Genomic DNA, 20,543 nt, shown 5'->3' with positions numbered 1-20,543 from the left:
TGGATCATGTGTGGGGGATTTCAGCTGGAAATTCAGCATTTACACATACACACTTTGGAGGACCTCTGAGAGATGTGCAAATTTAAAAAAAAAAATTGTAAAGTATAGAACATTATAGAAAGTTAATGCACACACAATTATTAGACACAGTCAGGCAGTAGAAATAATAGGTCTGAAGTCATCAGTGACGGACAGGAACACATGGACACATACTGTTAGTGTAACTCACCCTCCATTTGTATCTCCTTGGAGATTTTATTGACATCGTCTTGGGAGCGGCCGTCTGTCAACACCACTAGCACTTTGGGTACACCCCTCCTGGTTCCTCCAGCCCTGGTGAAGACTGCATCCTTCACATGCTGCATTGCTCTTCCTAGAGTACAGGGTCAGAGTTCAAAGTTCATCAGTCACACGTTCTACTAATATATTATATTAGTATTTGCAAAGCTTTAATACCTCAAATAAAACAAAATACAAATAATCCGTAAATGAATAGATTTTTCTTTTGTAAACAAATAGATTTTTAAAACCAATTAATTCTTTGGCTAAATAACATTAGGAAATCTGTATTTCTGTTACAGCTTTCATGCTCTCCACCAGTTTTTGGGTAACTTTAAACCACTCTTTTTGCAAAAAAGCAAACAGCTCAGCTAGGGCTGGGTAAAAAATCGATTTAATCTATTTATCGATTTTGTAGTTTACAACGATTTTTATTTTGCAAACTCGAGTTTTTTGACACAATAGTTTTTTCGTACTTTTCCGCGTTACGTCCTTGTTGTTGCCGTAGCGCGATATGAGCCAGCCGCCGCCCCGCCTACACAGTCAAAACAACATGGCAGCGTGTAGCAGAGAACTACTTCCAAAGAAAGGCACAAATAATTCCGTAATTTGGAACTGGTTTGGTTTTGATGCAGCAGACGAAACACAGACGAAGCCTTGCTGCAAAATATGTTTCAAGGCTGTTGCTACTGGAAGCAGCAGTACAACAAATCTTTTCCAGCACCTGAGGAATAAACCACTCTGAAGAATGGGAGAAGTGCAGCCGGCTCCGTAGCGAAAGCGGCTCCTCTAGCACACCTGCTAAAAAGCAAACTACACTTCCCGAGAGCTTTACAAACTGTGTATCGCATGACAAGAACGGAGCGCGATGGAAAGCGATTACTCAGGCGATCACGTTTTATATTGCCACAGACATGCTGCCAATTTATTCTGTTGAAAAGCGAGGCTTTAATCACATGCTGAAAGTGTTAGATGCGAGATACGTTGTCCCCAGTCGCAAGTATTTCGCCGATGTAGCGCTGCCTCGCCTGTACAATACAACTCGGGAAAAGATCCGCAGTGAGCTGGAGGAGATACAGTTCTACTCAGCCACAACGGACCTGTGGTCCAGCCGGACGATGCAGCCATATCTGAGTCTGACGGTTCACTACATCAACACTAGTTGGACTCTGCGCAGCATCTGCCTTCAGACAGCGTATTTCCCCGACAACCACACTGGTGATATAATTGCCCATGCACTTTAAGTGCATTGGAAAAAAAATCGAAAAATCTAATCGAAACTCGAATTTTTCTTTAAAAATCGAAGATTTTTTTTTAGGCAAAATCGCCCAGCCCTAAGCTCAGCTTTACTTGATGGTTTGTGATCATTCATCTTCCTCTTGATGACATTGCAGACGTTTTCTCGAGTAAAATGCAGTGGTCTCTTATTTTTTTTCCAGAGCTGTAGATGTTACAGGTGCCTACATAACGTTTGTAATCCTTAATTTGATATTTGATCAGGTAGAAGCTTTGGCCTTATAATTTGATAATACTGGCTCTGGTACAAACATCATGACTATATTTGGGGGCCTCACTAAAGCATCTTGAATGCTCGTATACAGCTGGATGAGAAGGAACGGCATCATGTCACCCAGCCGTAAAAAACTGACCATTCAAGACGCTGTAGATTCAGAAACACATACAATGCATACATACAGATTTAAGAGAAATTCACCTACCTGTTTTAGTGTTGCCTCCTTTATATGAAATTCTCTGAATGGCCTCCAGAAGACTCTCTTTGTTATCATATGCATTGAGCTTAAACTCAGTGCGAGCATCATCGCTGAACTGGGCTATGGCCACCTGAAGAGAGAGAGAGAAAGTAAGTGATGCTTCAGTCTAGAGCTAATGCGAATCTACTTCTATCATCTATACTCATATTAAATATAAATATGGGGTTTAACATTAACAGAGACATGGCTGTAAACAACTAAATGTGAATCTACACAAGTGCAATAAAAAGAAATCCCAAGCTTTCTGACCTGCGTGCCTCCAGGGCCGATCTCATCCAAAGCTCCAGTTGTGCTGTACAGAAAGCGGATGATCTTTAAAAAGTTGTCATCGCCAATGCTCCATGAGCCATCGACTAAGAACACTAGATCCGCTTTTGCAGCTTTGCAGACTGATAGAAAAAATAGAGAGATACAGAGAGAGAGAGAGAGGGAAAAAGAGAGAGTTCAGATGTCATGTAGTTGAGTGCTGAACTAATGAAACAGAGCAGAACATGCGGTTTTATTTTCTACAAAGCTCTTAACAGGCTGTTGAGGTTAAGTGATTCTCAAAATTGGGTCTGGAAAGCTGTTTTTTATATTTATTTATTTATTTATTACAAAAATAAATAAATAAACACAGCTTTTTACACACCTCAGGTGTGATTTAATATTTAATTCATAGCTATATAATTGTTTGACTGGGGGGCACTTGAATTGAAACCTTACCTATCCATCCATTCCTTTATTATCTACAATGTACAGCTGATCATGGCACAATATTTTTTACCAAAATCAGATGCTTAATCATATACTATTAGAAATACCAATCAGCCTAAAGCGTGTGCCCTTGGAAGAGCGAGGAGCGAGGCGACAGTGCTGAACACTAAGCAACCAGGAAACACTCTCAACTATACTAGAACTATTTTAAATAATGTCAACTTGAAATTAATGTGTTGTATGAACTTCAGAAGGTTCAGAAATTCCAGTAAATAGGCAGAATGTTAATTAAAAACGAGAAAAAAATAAATATAATATTTAAATAGCTGGAATGTGCTCATTAAATAAATGAAAACACTACTCTCTCTCTCTTTCTCTCTCTCTATAATAATTAAGAAAATGTCAATTGCATCACACTGCTAAAATCATTGGCAACACAGTTTGACTACTACCATAGCAACAATATTCAGAACAAACTATTAACAATTATTATAAATAAAATGCTGGTAAAATTAAAATAAAAGCCAGGATAATCATAATATAATAATACACATTTAAAATGGTATATATACAGATATATATGTTGCTGTATATACACTTCCAGTCAAAGGTTTAAGCATTATAATTACATGATTTCTCTTGATATTTATTTATTTCTATACTGTAAAACTATGCATCCAAAATTTGTAATAATGGTCTTGAACAGGGTATATTTAGATGTATCTGCTGTGTAAAGCCTTCATAACAACTCCAATCTGATGATGTGCTGCTTATTATTGATTTTTGATGCGGGTAACCTGTTTTGGTCTTGCTTTCCTGTGAAGGTCTGCAGATGTATGGTGCTTGATGGGTTTTACAAATGCACTTGAGTATATATATATATATATATACAGTGTATATATATATATATATATATATATATATATATATATATATACACTCAAGTAACCATTTTATTTTTGTCTCTCCTGTTTCAACACCAGTAATAATAGACTGAGTAATCTCCAGGGTAATGCTCTTACTGTATGTTTTCTCTTTAATATAAGTTTCTGACTGAGTGAAACTATGAAATGTGTCAAAACAAAGCCATTAAAACATTAGCAACAATATACTTTAGCCAATCTGAGACTATTATATATATATTGTGATAAAAGAACAATAAGACATTATCAAAATCCTTAGTTTGACAAAATGTTATAAAAATGTCATTGTGTTATACCTTGCATTTTTATTGTATTTCTTTGATATTTTTTTTGTAAAATGCTTTGTATTTGTAGATTTTGACACTTACCCTCCTTAGCGACAGGGATGGTGGGGAGTGGCGTGGTGGTGGGAGGCCTGGTGGGAGGACTGGTCGGCACCGGGACTAACAGGACACACACCGAGATAAACGCACACAAAGAGAGACAGGAGAGGCAAGAGAATAAGCATGTAAATGTTTGGGTTGCACGGTATAAATCACCAGCTGTCGAGGATTTATTCAAGTGCTAATCTATAGCCTACACACTGCTTTGGTTAGGAAGTGAATGGAGGATGTGAGGATGTGGCATCTCTGTTTACTGTGATCTGTCTGATGATGTGTCTGATTCGCTGCCTGATCAAGCTTCAAAATTCACAAGATCAGTGACAGTAGATAAGTGTTTACCTGAGTGAGGATAACCAACACCACTGTGTTTAACATTTCACAAAAATAATAATAAAAAAAAAAATAAATCATAAATTGAATATGTGCCTGAAAGCTGCCATATGCTGCCTCACTGCATTTACAAACACTGTGAGTAATTATCACTTCTGTGGGTGTGCACCTGTGTGGTTGTGGGTAAGCGTAAGTGTCTAAGTGTGTGTGTGTGTGTGTACAAGCTGAAGCCTGTGGTGTGAGCAATCTTGGAAGTGCCACATCTATAGTCTGGATTGTGTGACTGAAAACGGCACATAAGGACATGCAGTAAATGTGTTAGGATTATTTTTTAAAAATGGTGAATCTGTGGTTATTGAACATAATATGAAATTCTATGTAGAATTTCTATGCTATACCAGTATCTCTGTTGCAGCTCCCTACTGCAAATTGCAGTAACAATCATGTACATTATGTCTCTCATTTTTTCCATACCACACTAGTGCATCTGTACTGTATGCAAGTTACCACTTGTATACCACTTGTACAGCCATAGTGTACATGGAAACAGTATATATTATTATAATTATGCAACATTTTACCTCATAAATGTAGCTTAATATGCAATTCTTATATATTTGCCCGAATACACTATTGTATACAGTGTATCATATCTAGATGTATCTATCTATTTATCTATCTATCTATCAATTTACCTATCTATCCATTCATCTATCTATCTATTTACCTATCTATCCATTCATCTATCTATCTATTTACCTATCTATCCATCCATCCATCCATCTATCTATTTATCCATCAATTTATACATCTACCTCTCTCTATCTATCTATCTATCTATCTATCTATCTATCTATCTATCCATCAATTTATACATCTATCTCTCTCTCTCTCTCTCTCTCTCTATCTATCTATCTATCTATCTATCTATTTATCTATCCATCAATTTATACATCTACCTCTATCCATCTATCTATCTATCTATCTATCTATCTATCCATCAATTTATACATCTATCTCTCTCTCTCTCTCTATCTATCTATCTATCTATCCATCAATTTATACATCTACCTCTCTCTTTCTCTCTCTATCTACCTATCTATCTATCTATCTATCTATCTATCTATCTATCTATCTATCTATATGTGTGTGTGTGTGTGTGTGTGTGCGCGCGTGTGTGTGTGTGTGTGTGTGTGTGTTTTAAAAAACATCCCTGATCCTGTTGGCAGCACACACTCACGTGTTCTCTGGACGGCGGTGACAGCGGGACCTTCTGTCTCCTGTAGCAGAGCGTAAATGCTGATTTTATATTGTGTGTTTGGATTCAGGTCGTTAAAGCAATGTCTGGCTTCTGATCCGTCCAGCCTTACTTCCTGCTTCTGGTCATCTGCAATACAACATGGCATTAATAAAATGCAGTAAATCAGAAAGGTGATAATGCAAACATAAAAAAGAGACTTACTTTATGTAGTGTACTTAATAAGTACACAGTATAAAACTGTGGCCTCTTCTTCCAGTCTAATATCTAACACCCTGTCTATAAGTTTATGTCTATGAGTTATTACCGTGCAGTGCTACAAAGAAAAACATAATGATTGATTCTGACAGTCCTCCCTGTGCTTGACCACGAGGTTCATCTGCTGATTTGGATTATCAATACACAATTAGTTTCATAATAAACAAGTCTTGAGTTACTGTATGCACCTGCCTCCACCTTGTGACAAAGCATTTAAAATTGTTTTACAAAAAAGTCTATATTTTGCATGTAATTGTTAACATCAGCCTAAAAATCGTCATAAATATTTCTTCATGTGTTTATCTTTTCGATTGTTTTCTTGGGTTCTTTATATTAAAAATACAACTCTGAGGCCTGAACCTGGGCAAAGCTTCAGTTAAAACCTCTTTGAAAAGTTAAGATGCTTTTAGCCTAACAGCCTCGGACCTGAATGAACACAAAAACCCACTTAGTTCAAGCAATCTCTATAACTAAAATATAATAATAAAGTAATAAAATTTTTAAATAACTACAAATTATAGCAACAAATAACTCTTATTCCTGACTACCGGCTTATAAAAGTGTAATTTAGCCAAAAATTACTAAGTAGCATGTGCACAATTGGTCACAACATTAGTTCCTGTTGTATATTTTCAGGTGATATCACAACACATGCCCATGGACTTGACACTTTTTCCAACCAATATATCCTCACCCTACTGACCTGCCTGTCTGCTGTAACACCTGCTGTAACACAATCCTGATAAATTGCATCTGTCCTTTATTCTGCTTTTGTTTCCTGAAACCATTTGCACCTACAGATCTCCTTCCTGCTGTAGTAAATATTATAACTGGGATGCACCAGAGACTTGCAAGTCTTAAAAAAAATGTGATGATTATGTGCTGCATAAGTCCTGTTTATTAACAGAATCGAAACTGTTATTCTTTGTATTTCATGATTAAGAACTGTTATAACTGCTATTAACCATTAGGGACTGTTATACTGCTATTAACCATGTGCTTATCAAAATCATACAGGATATGTTCCTTCTTTTTAAATGTAGTTGATCTAAAGCTTTTTCTTCATTTCTTTCTTTTTTTTTTGCCACAGTTTTTTCTTTTGGCTAGGTCATTAGATGTTGCCTGTCAGTCTCAGTGATGGAGGTGTGTCCTCAGTGCTAACGAATCTTAGTGATGGAGGTGTGTCCTCAGTGCTAACGAATCTTAGTGATGGAGGTGTGTCCTCAGTGCTAATGAATCTTAGTGATGGAGGTGTGTCCTCAGTGCTAATGAATCTTAGTGATGGAGGTGTGTCCTCAGTGCCTGTCAGTCTCAGTGATGGAGGTGTGTCCTCAGTGCCTGTCAGTCTCAGTGATGGAGGTGTGTCCTCAGTGCCTGTCAGTCTCAGTGATGGAGGTGTGTCCTCAGTGCCTGTCAGTCTCAGTGATGGAGGTGTGTCCTCAGTGCCTGTCGGTCTCAGTGATGGAGGTGTGTCCTCAGTGCCTGTCGGTCTCAGTGATGGAGGTGTGTCCTCAGTGCCTGTCGGTCTCAGTGATGGAGGTGTGTCCTCAGTGCCTGTCGGTCTCAGTGATGGAGGTGTGTCCTCAGTGCCTGTCGGTCTCAGTGATGGAGGTGTGTCCTCAGTGCCTGTCGGTCTCAGTGATGGAGGTGTGTCCTCAGTGCCTGTCGGTCTCAGTGATGGAGGTGTGTCCTCAGTGCCTGTCGGTCTCAGTGATGGAGGTGTGTCCTCAGTGCCTGTCAGTCTCAGTGATGGAGGTGTGTCCTCAGTGCCTGTCAGTCTCAGTGATGGAGGTGTGTCCTCAGTGCCTGGCAGTCTCAGTGATGGAGGTGTGTCCTCAGTGCCTGTCAGTCTCAGTGATGGAGGTGTGTCCTCAGTGCCTGTCAGTCTCAGTGATGGAGGTGTGTCCTCAGTGCCTGTCAGTCTCAGTGATGGAGGTGTGTCCTCAGTGCCTGTCAGTCTCAGTGATGGAGGTGTGTCCTCAATGCCTGTCAGTCTCAGTGATGGAGGTGTGTCCTCAATGCCTGTCAGTCTCAGTGATGGAGGTGTGTCCTCAATGCCTGTCAGTCTCAGTGATGGAGGTGTGTCCTCAATGCCTGTCAGTCTCAGTGATGGAGGTGTGTCCTCAATGCCTGTCAGTCTCAGTGATGGAGGTGTGTCCTCAGTGCCTGTCAGTCTCAGTGATGGAGGTGTGTCCTCAATGCCTGTCAGTCTCAGTGATGGAGGTGTGTCCTCAATGCCTGTCAGTCTCAGTGATGGAGGTGTGTCCTCAATGCCTGTCAGTCTCAGTGATGGAGGTGTGTCCTCAATGCCTGTCAGTCTCAGTGATGGAGGTGTGTCCTCAGTGCCTGTCAGTCTCAGTGATGGAGGTGTGTCCTCAATGCCTGTCAGTCTCAGTGATGGAGGTGTGATCTTGATTAGATTAGATTAAACTTTATTGTTATTGTGCAGTGGACATGTGCAGAGTCAATGAAATGAAATAAGCATCTAATCAGAAGTGCATAAGTGGCCTATTTACAATAAATAAATACAATGTACAAACACATTGTATTTATGCTTATTGGTCTCAAAAAATAAGGTGTGACCTCTGTGCCTTTCAGTGATGAAGGTGTGATTTAAGAGCCTGTCAGTATCTGGGGGTTGTGCCCTCAGTGCTAATCAGGCTCAGTGATGGAGGTGTGTCCTCAGTTCCTGTCAGTCTTACTGATGGAGGTGTGACCTCCTATCATCTCTATCTCTGTGATGGAGGTGTGACCCCCTATCAATCTTTATCTTTGTGATGGAGGTGTGATCTCAGTGCCTGTCAGTGACAGAGGTGATTAGATAGTGCCTAATCAGTCTCAGTGAACGAGGAGTGAAATAAGTGCCTGTCAATCACAGTGACGGAAGTGTGACCTCAATGCCTGTCAGTCATTGTGGAATGGGAAAAAGTATTTAAAAAAATTATATATGATATAATAATAATAATCATAAAAAATAATAAACTCTAATATTAGGTATAATTCTATTTGCTCTTTTATATGTTTGATGTATTATGGCAATGTGAATAAGTTTAAACAGAAATACTGATACATAACAGCTTTATAAATAAATTAGCTAGATGGAGCAAAATGCATCCCTATTTTTTAAATCTAGAAATCAAATACTGAAGTTCCTAGAGGATCCCACCATCAACATAACATTAGTATGCAGTGCTGTGTGTGTGCGTGTGTGTGTGTGTTTAAGATCAGAGTGCCTTTCATATTCAGCTGAGCCTCAAGCATTTGTCTCTCTTTACAGAGGGCTGATTTACCAAGAGCTCATTTCCTCATCCCAATTTTAAGAAAAGAGTTAGCGTGTGCCTGATTATAACCGACAGCCACCTCCCACCCTGACACATATTAAAGGTTACGCCCTCATCTTAGTCAAAACTCCAATACTCCAAGGCATGAGGTCTTTTCCAGTCACTTACTGCGTCAACGTTCGATCAGCTCATATACATTCGATCGACGGACGCGGAATGCAGCCTGATTTCTTTAAATCTGCTTTGTTATGATGTCTTCTGAATTTGCATTATACAAATAAACCTGAACTGAATACACCGAATACTTTTTCTGTATACAATTTCAATATGATTTACTTGCTGTACTCACTGAGCAGAGAGTCGATGGTGACGCGGTACTGGGTGGCGTGAGAATGAGGCTGCCACTGAGCACACATACTGTTCATTCGCACCTGATAGGTGTTCAGATTAGTAACACCCAGGTATACTAGAAGAAAGAAGAGACAAAAAGGCATAAAAATGGACATTAAAGAAGCTGATGGATTGTTTTCGATTGGAAAGAAAAGAAAACATAATTTTTTCTTGACAGAATATGAAGTAGATGGGAACGAGCAAGTTTAAATATATTGAACAATTACTTATATATTAATAATTGTCTAATCAACAAGTGATGTGAGATCAACATGTGTGAACTGTATTGTGTGGTTTTGGGGAACTCACGCGTTTTGGCTCTGCCAGTAAGAGCTTCGCTGGAGCCCGTGGTGTACGTCGCAATGACCTTTACGCTGTACTCCGTGCCACTCACCAGGTTTAGGATCAGCATGGTGTTCACGTCGTCACCAACAAACGTCTCCAGAGCACGGCCTGGTACTGCACACGTTCACATTTTTTTACACACCAATAAATACACCCAGATTTCAACTTTCAGTGTAATTGAAAAATCCTGCAAATATTTCCATGGAAAATGTTTTTTACATGTACTATGTGTTAGTACGCCATACTGTCTTACTGAATAAAATGTTGCATGCCATAGTTTCTTAGTTCTATGAGCCAGAAAAATGTCATGAAAGGTATGTGACAGCTGAAATCTGGCAACGAGCCATGAATGTCTACAATTGTTTTACTCTATAACATACTTTAGCATCTTTTGCCTGGACTTGCTACAAGAATGGCAATGTATAAAAACCTAGTTTAACAAAGATGTGAAGATGTAAAAATGTCTAAAACATTGATAGTCAGGTGTAATTTTCACCCACAGTGAATGACAGTCACTAAAATGGATGTAAACCTAATTAGTTCGGCTAGTTCTCATATACCAAGTGTTAAAATGGTGATCACATACCAGCCGTTAAAATGCCCATAATACACCTTTTCACTCACAACATCATCAAAACAGAGAAAAGAAGTGCTTACACACTCCATATAGATCATGGCAGAGGTATTTAAACCATCAATTTTTGAATTATCTCAATTATTAATCAGTAAAACATTGATTTAATCAGCAATTATTTCAGTACTAATATAAGCCTGAACAAATGTGGAATGTAACTTAGTACATTTACTTCAACTTTAATTATGTTTAACGTACCTGTACTTTATTTGGGTAGTTTTAATAGAGGATTTTTTTTTTACTTTTACTCCACTACATATTACAACAAATATCTGTACTTCTACTAAATAACCACAGGGTGAGTATCATTTTAAGCAGAAATTTTGCTGCTTTTTTTTAACTACTGTGAGCTAATACAAGTGCTGATCCTTTGATATATAACTAAATTGTAAGGTAAGTACTTCTATAACTTAACTCAAGTACACATGTACTTTTACGTCTGCTTTTACTTTTACTGATTATTATTTTACTTATTATTTGCTCCAGGGAATCTCTTCTTTTACTCAAGTAAAGGATTTGTGCACTTTGTTCACCACCACTGAAGAGTAATCAGTAGTATAGATATGGCATGGTAGTATTAATCTACTGTATTTCCAGTATGGCTCAAGAGCTCAACAGCAATATACCTGAGACAGGCTGGTAGATGACCCTGTATCCCATTGTGGGAGACGGAGGGGTGTCCCAGGTGATGCGGAAGCGATTGTACCATTCTTCAGACACTTTCAGGTTCTTAGGAGCAATGAGAGGCACTGAGGGGGAAGACGAAGACAGTGAGAGAGATGAATGAGTGAGAAGGAATGCTTTCGGTAGTGTACACTCTGCATTACCCATAATCCTAGAGTGATTAGACACGTACATGTGCGGGCAGATCGTGTGACGGTAGGTCCCTCTCCGTCTGCATAGATGGCTGTCACGCTCACTCTGTATTCTGTATCTGACAGCAACGGCTGCAGCACCACTGAGTACTGATTGCCAGGGATCATCATCTACAGCACAGGAACCAGTGCATTTAATTTTATAGTTATCTTCATAGTTTGAGTTTTTACACCAGGCTGTTTTGAGAGTCTTAGTAGCAGAATAATTACTTTAATTAAAAATTAGCTGAAAAATAAAAGAATCAAGGTTTTGGAAAGGCCTAGTAAAAGTCCAGACCTAAACCCAACTGAAATGCTGTAGTGGGACCTTATTAGAACTGTGAATAAGCGAATGCCCAAAAAACCTTAATCAAATAAAGCAAGGCTATAAAGAAGAACAGCCAATATTCCTCCAAAATGATTTGAGAGACTGATAAAGTCATACAGGAAATGATTAATTCATGTTATTGCTACTAAGGTGGATCTACAAGCTGTTTAATATATTTTTCATTAAATAAATAATGGCACAGTAAAAACAGTTATATGTTGTTGTTCATCTGAAATTGAAACTCTAAGACCTGCATAATCAGACGATTTTTATTTTTTACGCATAAAATTAAAGATGGGTACTAACTTCTGAACAATGTACATGCTTGTACATTTCAATAAATGTCATCATAGATAAATGTGGTATAGTACAAGAAACCTAAAACACTACAGGAATTGTAAAAGTTTCACACAAACGCATTTTTGATGATTTTCCTGTAACTGGACTCTTCAAAAATGATAGACATTTTATCTATTAACATTGGTTTGCATTCAATTCTGTAGTCATTTGACCAGGTATACACCTGAGCACCTTGAAGCTAAGCCTGTGCAGACAGTCACGTCCATAACCCTGGAATTGCCCTACAGAGATCCCAGTGATCATAAACTACAGTACAGGCTACAAGTTACAACCTGTAGATTATGTACAATTTAGAAAACAAGCTTAGGATAAGTATCATAATTGAAAACGTTTAAAAGTCTTGTTGAAAGAGTTTAATGGTAAATAGTATGGATTTCTGTTTAATGCCACAGGAGTATTTACTTTGTGATATGTACAGACCCTATTATGTGCTAGCACTATAGCTCCATTATAAAACACTAAAAGCTGATAGATTACAGATAACAGCATAGTCTGTGTACATGACAAAAAAAAAATTATTCTTAATTTGAGCCAATATTCAGTTTCATTTATACAACCGTGCAGGATTAAGTTCAGTGCCATTTCCTAGTTTTTCATCTGTTTTATTTTTAGACCGAAGTGGAAAAAATTAAGGAATTGAAAACAAAACAAAAGGAGTAGGTTCTTATTAAACATCATGTGATTTTTTTTTCTGATTGGCTAAAGAGCCCAGTGTCCAATCAGGAAAGAGAATTGGTTGTCCAATAAGAACCTAAAGGACTCTTTTTATTTTTAGTGTTTCTACTTTTGCTGTCATGTTTTCAGTTTTGATGTTGTGTGTCCAATTTTGGTACCGTGTTTCCAATTTGCTGTCGTGTTTCCGCTTTTGCTCCATTACAATGAGTTTTCATGTTTAAAGTGTTTGTGCATTTGATGTAATTTTTACTCTTGTGTTTCCATTTTTGGTGTCTCAGTTTTTTCTGTTGTGTTTCTGCTTTTGCTATTAGTGTTTTCACTTTTGCTGTTGTTCTCATTTTTGCGTGTGTCTGCTTTTTCTGTCTTGTTTCTGCTTTTGTTGTAGTGTTTCTGATTTTGCTCTTTTATTGTTGCATTTGCCGTTTTTTTTTCCAGTATTTCCAATATTTAGGAACACTGTATACTTTTCACTTTGCCTCTAAAGAAGTTACTTGATACCACCAGTAAAAAAATATTTGGACTAAACGTTTCATTTAAGCGGCACGGTGCTGTAGTAGTTAGCACGGTCGCCTTGCACCTCCAGGATCGGGGTTCAATTCCCACCCTGGGTTTGTGTGCATGGAGTTTGTGTGTTCTCCCTGTGTGCGCGGTGTTGTTTACCCCCAGGGTCCGAAGACATGCAGATTAGGCTAACTGGCATTCACAAATTGCCTGTACTGTAGTGTGTGAATGAGCATGTATGTGTGCTCTGTGATGAATTGGCACCCCATCCAGGGTGTACCCTGCCTCCTGGGATAGGCTCCAGGCCCACCATGACCCTGTATACAGGATAAAGCGGTATAGATGAAGGGACAACAACGTTTCATTTAAACACTTTAAAGTATATTAAACTTTACAACAAGCTGTAAAACTTCTTATAACCTTCTTTTAGAAACGTACAAAAGCCCACAGGTGTTGCCAAACATTTCTTTCTTTCATTTTTCATAACATGTGCCGGCAGTGTTGCTGATTCTGGCCGTTTTATTTTTTACTGGCCTATAAAATGTGCCTAAACGTCAGACTCATAAATCTCTATTCCCAGCAAAAACTGTGTACAGGAATGCCCTAACACAAACAAGAGCGTTCTTATTTCTGACTCTTTTTTTCCCATGAGCGAAATGTTCTCATCACGATGATGAGAAGAATGAATCATGCTGCAAAGCATACCTAATTTAATCCTGTTTATTTATATTTAACATTTAACTTAGTTGTTTCTAGGGCTGGTGTGAGGAACACATAGCGCTTGTCTAGTAATTTAGAAAGTACATATTTAAAGGGAGATCAATATAATATAAGAATATAATACAGGAAGGGCATGTAACACACACACACACACACACATACACACACACATACACAAAAACTATCCACAGTCCAACGACCATGGAAATATCATAAGTTTCAACATATAAACTAAGGAATATGATAACATTTCTGGCAAATTACCTTAAGGCAGCAGAATAATAAAAGCTATGAAGGGTACAAGAATAAAAATGAGGAAGCAAAAGCTGGAAATTTTATAACCGGGTTTTTTCCTTTCCCAATGTCAATATATCAATAATTAACATATTATTTATAAATTGATCCCATGGGAGAGAATGTTATTATTAAAACTATTTAAATCTACACTGGAGGTAATATACTGATATACTAAAAAACCTAGGGGAGCGAGTGTGACAAAGTTACTGGAAGGACTCATATTTTCCAGTAAGCTTAGTAAAACCTAACAACTGTTTTACTTATAGAGCAAAAGTCTTGGGCACATACAAAAATATGACATAAGCAAAAGTTGCTTTTAAAAACTTTTCTGCATAAAAGAAACTTATAAAGAGTAATATAGAGCAATAAAATAACTAGTTAATATTTGGAGAAAATACTCGTTGCTTAAAATCAGGAGTTTTAGACACAGATTTGTGCATTTTTATAAGAAAACAGCTGTTAGGTTTTACTGAGCATGCTGGAAAATGAGTTCTTTACAACCATGCATACTGTATATTCTCTTGTAATGTTATTTATTTATATTTTTTTAAGTAATATATTGTACTGAATGATTTTGTACATTATTATGCAGACATGATAAACATATATAACAAAATTGGTACAGCATATAATATGGTGCCTAAGACTTTTGCACAGTACTGTACATATATATAGTTGACTTTTAGCCTAAAAGTTAAGTTAAAAATGACAGATGTGCTTCTTTCCTTTAACAGTTTTTCTCAATTGCTAAAACACTAAAACCCATTGGCTGAAGAAAGTTCTCAGTTGCCTGACCTCATTTAGCTAATTGTGCAGTCTGTTGTTAATACTTTAAACCATTTCACATGGCAAAACACAATATGCAGATCTTACTTAGACTTTTCAGCAAAACTTTAAACACATCCTCATTCTCAAAACACATTCTACGCTCTAATGCACACGTCATCCATACCACTAAACACAAGTAGCAACGCTCAAATACAATTAGAGAAAACATGTCATTGATTAAACACAACCACTCAAAATTGATGTCACCTGTTTCAAATGATGTGACACAACCAATATAAGGCAGTTCAGAGAGCAAACAGGTTGTTGAAGGTAGAAGGAAGAAAGTCTGAGCATGGATAGAAGAAACAATGTGAGAGGACGAGTGCGTATGCGAGGTGGGCGACGAGGAGGAGGAGGATGACAAGAAAGAGGATGAGTAAGAGGAGGAGGGCGGCAAGAAAGAGGAAGAGAAGGAGGGCGAGAAGGAGGAGGGCAAGAAAGAGGATGAGGAAGAGAAGGAGGGCGAGGAAGAGGAGGAGGGCGGCAAGGAAGAGGAGGGCGAGAAGGAGAAGGAGGGCGACAAGGGAGAGGAGGGCGAGAAGGAGGAGGAGGGCAAGAAAGAGGAAGGAGGAGGAGGGCGAGAAGGAGGAGGAGGGCAAGAAAGAGGAAGGAGGAGGAGGGCGAGAAGGAGGAGGAGGGCAAGAAAGAGGAGGAGGAAGAGGAAGAGGAGGAGGGCGAGGAAGAGGAGGAGGGCGACAAGGAAGAGGAGGGCGAGAAGGAGGAGGAGGGCAAGAAAGAGAAAGAGGAGGAGGAAGACAAAGAGTGGAAATATCTGATGAAATTCGAGCAACAATCATAGACCATGTTCTTGTCCATTTACTGACAATGAGGGAAGCAGGACTAAGAGTGAAACCCAATTTGAGCCGATTTTCTGTGTCCCCATAGTAAGGACATTCAGAGAAGAGAACAGGTACAGTATACTACTCTATTTTCTGTAATTGCTAATTTACTGTACTACACTCTATGCAACTGTTACAATAGACATTTGTAAAGTTCATCACTGTATGTATAGTACTGCATGAATATTTGTTGTAACTGCACATCTACTTTTTGTAGAATTGCGAGGCTGCCACATGCAGGTGGAAGGACGGCTTTACTCACTTAAGAGCAAGAGGCCGTTATAGTGGGCATGGTCCTTTAAGATAATGTAATATGACTCAGAGAAATCCAGGAACGAGTGATACAAGACAACACACACTTCCAGGGAATCAACAGTGTAAGCATTTCCACAATTAGCCGTGTTCTCCATCATAACAGGATGCGAATGAAACAAGTATACAAAGTACCCTTTGAGGGCAACTCGCCAAGGGTGAAAGAACTGCGAGCTCAGTATGTGCAAGTAAGTGTACTGTACATGCAGAAACATTTACTGTAATCCAGATTTTCTACAGTACAAACACATGTGAATGACATTACTCTTCAGTACATACAATGTATGTGAATCAAAAGTGGGTAGGCTTAATTGTACTCTACAGTATAGCACTGTCTCTGTACAGTATGTCTTACAAAATTTTAAATGCAGTATATTGTATTTCTACACAAGCAATATTTGACTTGGAATCCTTGGACAGACCCCATGACTTCATCTTTGTCGATGAAGCAGGCTTCAATCTAACAAAGAGGAGACAGAGAGGCCGAAACATTATTGGACAGCGGGCCATTGTTGAGGGACTTCAAGGTGGCAATGTCACCATCTGTGCTGCTATTAGCAACCATGGTGTTTTACATCACCATGTTACACTCGGGCCATATAACACCCAGCACCTTCTAAGATTTATTGCCAATCTTAGAGCTATTTTATTTAAGCTGCGGGTTCAAGACCATCAGGGTCAAGAGCTAAATGAGAATCCCATTCCCACCTATGTGATAGTGTGGGACAATGTCAGTTTCCATCAAGACGAGAAAAAGCAAATTGATCACGTTTACTCCTTTGATTTTTGTCCCTTTTAGTATTGTATACTGTAGTACAGTGCATTGTATGCTGTTTACTGTACAATGAACAAATTGTATGGCCCAAAACATTAAGATAAAAAATTTGCTTCTCCCTGAGAACTACTGTATATGTTTTGAACAATGTGTTTTCTGTTTTTTGTTGTATTGTTTACTGACTGCTTGATAGTGTATATCATTTTGATCACTTTGTTTTTGATTTGAGAGCAGTGCTTGATTTTGAACACAGGTAAAACTGTTTTTAGGCAAAATTTTCAGTTGGCAAGAGGTGTCAGAGGTTTTGTAAATAGTGCTTGAAGATAAGGTTTTGCATTTAATGGTTTCAGAAAATGGAGCAAGGTTTCAGAAAAATATTGTTTTAGCAATTGAGAAAAACTGTAAAATAACTCATACACATACACACACACACAATTTTAAAAGTTTGAAAGGTATTCGTCTCTCTGTTTATGCCAGGGAGTTTAAATACAAACCTTTGCTTTGAGCTGGACATTAAATGAAGGCGCAAATAAAATGAAGAACAAATACCACAAACACATACCAAGCAGTGGTTTAGCATACTCTGGCCAACAGTGATTTAGCATATTTTGGCCAAGTATTAAATAAAGTTCATAAGACATGCAAAAACAAAAGACATTGCATGTTTAAAGTAATCCATACAAAGTATCGGTAACAGTTTTAGCAACAGTTACAGTATTAGTGTTAATATTCTGCACTCACCACTTGTTCAGCTCTGTCTCCGCGTGTTGAAATATATGACACTCTATACTGGCGCACGTTTGGGCCCAGAGATTCCCATGATGTGAGCAAGCTGAACGTAGTAGAATCACTTAGCTGCATACCTCGGACACCCAATCTAACAACTACAAATACGCACACACAACAAAAGTCATAAAAACAGCGCAGGTTTTTAGAAAACCGTCATTTAAAGTAACTCGGAAGCCGTTTTTCACATACCTGCAGTAGTGGTGGTGGTAGTTGTAGTTGCCACTGTTGTTGTTCTAGCAACTAAAAAAGATGAGGAAAAACTTTTATAATAATTTAATAATAAAGACAGGAACATTTACAGTTTATCCAGCTGTTTTCACTCAGTGCAACTTTAAGCATTCAAGAGAAAAATATAACATCGACATTTTAGAAAAAAAAAAAACAGAATCACTGATTTGGAAAATGATCACCCCTTTCCTACAAATGACTTGTAAACACAATCAGGTGAAGCTAATCACCTTCTAAACGGCACACAAAGCTATCTGAATTTTTAACTCTTAAACAGCTTTAATCATTTCGATCACCTCAGCATAAAAAGCTATAGCATTTCAGTCCCTGGTAGTGCAAATTAAACAAACATTTAACTATAAGTGGCAAGGCTCTGTCAAAATATCTCTAGGATTAAGTTGTGCACAGGCACAACTGTCAGGAGATGGATGCAAAAAAAAAAATCAAATGCTTTATTACTGCCTAGAAGAAGAGGACGTCTATACAGTGACGTCTATTATTAAGAAGTGGATGTACTAAATGGGAATTTAGTACAACACAAACCTGGATCAGAAAGTTACTCTAAACTGATGTAAAAAGCGAGAAAGAAACTGGTCAGAGAGGTTACCCAGAGGCCTACAGCAACTCTGAAGCAGGTACAGAAATTTATGTCACAACAATAACAAATTCTCTACAAATGTGGCTTGTATGGGAGGGTTGTAAGAAAAAAAAGAAAAGCCACATGCAGTCACAACTGACCTTTGCAAAAAAAAACAGGGTGGTCAGATGAGACCACTAATTGGTTTATTTGTCCACATCATCAAACGATATGTCAGGTGGAACTCTAATACAGCTCACCATCCAAATAACATAATTCCTATAGTAAAGCAAAGAGGTGGTAGTATTATGTCATTGGGTGTTTCTCTGCAGCAAGGACTGAAGCACTTGTCAGAATAGAAGGAAAACAGATTGGGCAAAATAGCGTCAAATGCTTGGGGAAAACCTGCTGCACTTCGCCAGAAATTTGTGAATGGGAAGAAAGTTTACCTTCCAACATGACAATGACCCAAAGCACACAGCAAAACTGATCACACAGTGGTTAAAGGAGAAAAAGGTGAATCTCCATGCAATGTTCTAGTCAGAGCCCATATTTAAAACACAAACTGTCACTATCAAATTTAACTTAACTTGAGCACTATTTTGCGAATATTGCAACGTCTAGATGTGCAAAGCTTTGTGTGCCATTGAGAAGGTGATTATCCTCACCTGAATGAGTTTACAAGACCTTTTTAGGAGGGGGATGATCCTTTTCCAAATCAGTGACTCTGTTCATTATTTTTTATACAGTTGGATAAACAAAAACTGTGTGTGTCTTTATTTCAGGCTGCAAAACAACAAAATGTGATCAATTAAAAAGAAGGTGATTTTTTTCTATACTTGCTGTATAATTATGGGATTAGTGTTGTGCTTGGTGTTTGATTGTTCTGGGGGGAGGGGGGGGGGGTTAATTGATAGGATTAGTGCTGTAGTTGGTGTTGGGTTATCTGTGGTTTTACGAGAGATGGGGAAAATTCCCAAAAATTCCACGATTGCAAAATCATTTTTTAAATAAATTTTTTAAATTTTCAGTAAAAAAATTTTTTTTTTTATTTACACTGTGCAAAAGTCTTGCAACATACATGCAAATAACCATCGCAGAGAAAGAATGTCTTAACGTTTCTACACACAAGAAATACTATAAAAACAGTAATTATTAAAACGAAGTCAATAATTAGTGTAACAACTCTTTACTAAAAAATATATTCCCAGGTACAATTTGTGCAGTTTTATAACGATATAGGAAAATTCAATTTGGTTCAAAGGTATTTTGGAATATGAGCCCGCTTCTAGAACGAATTATGCTCGTAATCCAAGGTTCCACTGTAGCTGTTTCTTAAAAACTTTATTTTTGTACTGAAATAATAATCAAGTCATAAAATATACATCTATAACAAGGATTGTAGGAGAAAAAAAAAAAACACACACCGTGAAAAAAAAAAACTTTATGCACACTAAGACTTGTGAACAGTACGCTACGTTTGCATTTCAGATGGTAAAATGCTGCCATTCTTATATCTTGGCACAATTATATGTGCCAGTGCAATGGTTTATGTTATTGCAGTAGTAGCTCAGAGGGTTAAGTCGCTGAGTTACTAAGTGAAAGGGCAGCAGTTTGAACCCAAGCTCCTCCAGGTTGTCTTAGTTGGGCCCTTAAGCAAGGCCCTTAACTCTATGTGCTTCAGAGGCACCATATCATGGCTAACTCTGAGCTCAACAAGTCTTGAATTTCACTGTGCAGTAATGTTTATGTGATGAATAAAGGATTAATTTGAACTTATTTACACATTGGCATTACACATTAGCACAGCATTTTGTGTGGTGGGAGAAAATGATTTCAAATTATTGTAACAACGTAAATAAAAAAGAAAAAAAAATTTATTGTGAAAAAAAAAGTTCAAAAGCTCATTGT

At 38.0% G+C, this 20,543-nt stretch overlaps 1 protein-coding gene across 3 annotated transcripts in view; it reads right to left on the bottom strand.

Moving 5' to 3' along the window:
- LOC128507126 (collagen alpha-1(XIV) chain-like) overlaps positions 1-20,543 on the bottom strand; it is a 93,278-nt gene that overhangs the window by 30,421 nt on the left and 42,314 nt on the right. For all 3 annotated transcript variants that reach the window (XM_053477794.1, XM_053477777.1, XM_053477785.1), the window contains exons 18-28: positions 18,017-18,067; positions 17,780-17,922; positions 11,406-11,535; positions 11,176-11,298; positions 9,880-10,029; positions 9,530-9,646; positions 5,624-5,770; positions 4,039-4,113; positions 2,301-2,440; positions 1,998-2,121; positions 230-373 (exon numbers count right to left, since the gene is read on the bottom strand). In XM_053477794.1, the coding sequence (XP_053333769.1) occupies positions 230-373; positions 1,998-2,121; positions 2,301-2,440; positions 4,039-4,113; positions 5,624-5,770; positions 9,530-9,646; positions 9,880-10,029; positions 11,176-11,298; positions 11,406-11,535; positions 17,780-17,922; positions 18,017-18,067 (1,344 nt within the window). The remainder of the gene's footprint in view (positions 1-229; positions 374-1,997; positions 2,122-2,300; positions 2,441-4,038; positions 4,114-5,623; positions 5,771-9,529; positions 9,647-9,879; positions 10,030-11,175; positions 11,299-11,405; positions 11,536-17,779; positions 17,923-18,016; positions 18,068-20,543) is intronic.

This window comes from Clarias gariepinus, chromosome 2 (genome assembly GCF_024256425.1).
Source record: "Clarias gariepinus isolate MV-2021 ecotype Netherlands chromosome 2, CGAR_prim_01v2, whole genome shotgun sequence".
Lineage (NCBI taxonomy): Eukaryota > Metazoa > Chordata > Actinopteri > Siluriformes > Clariidae > Clarias > Clarias gariepinus.
Note: the sequence above shows the minus strand (reverse complement) of the source record. Positions and strands in the feature narration are given on the sequence as shown.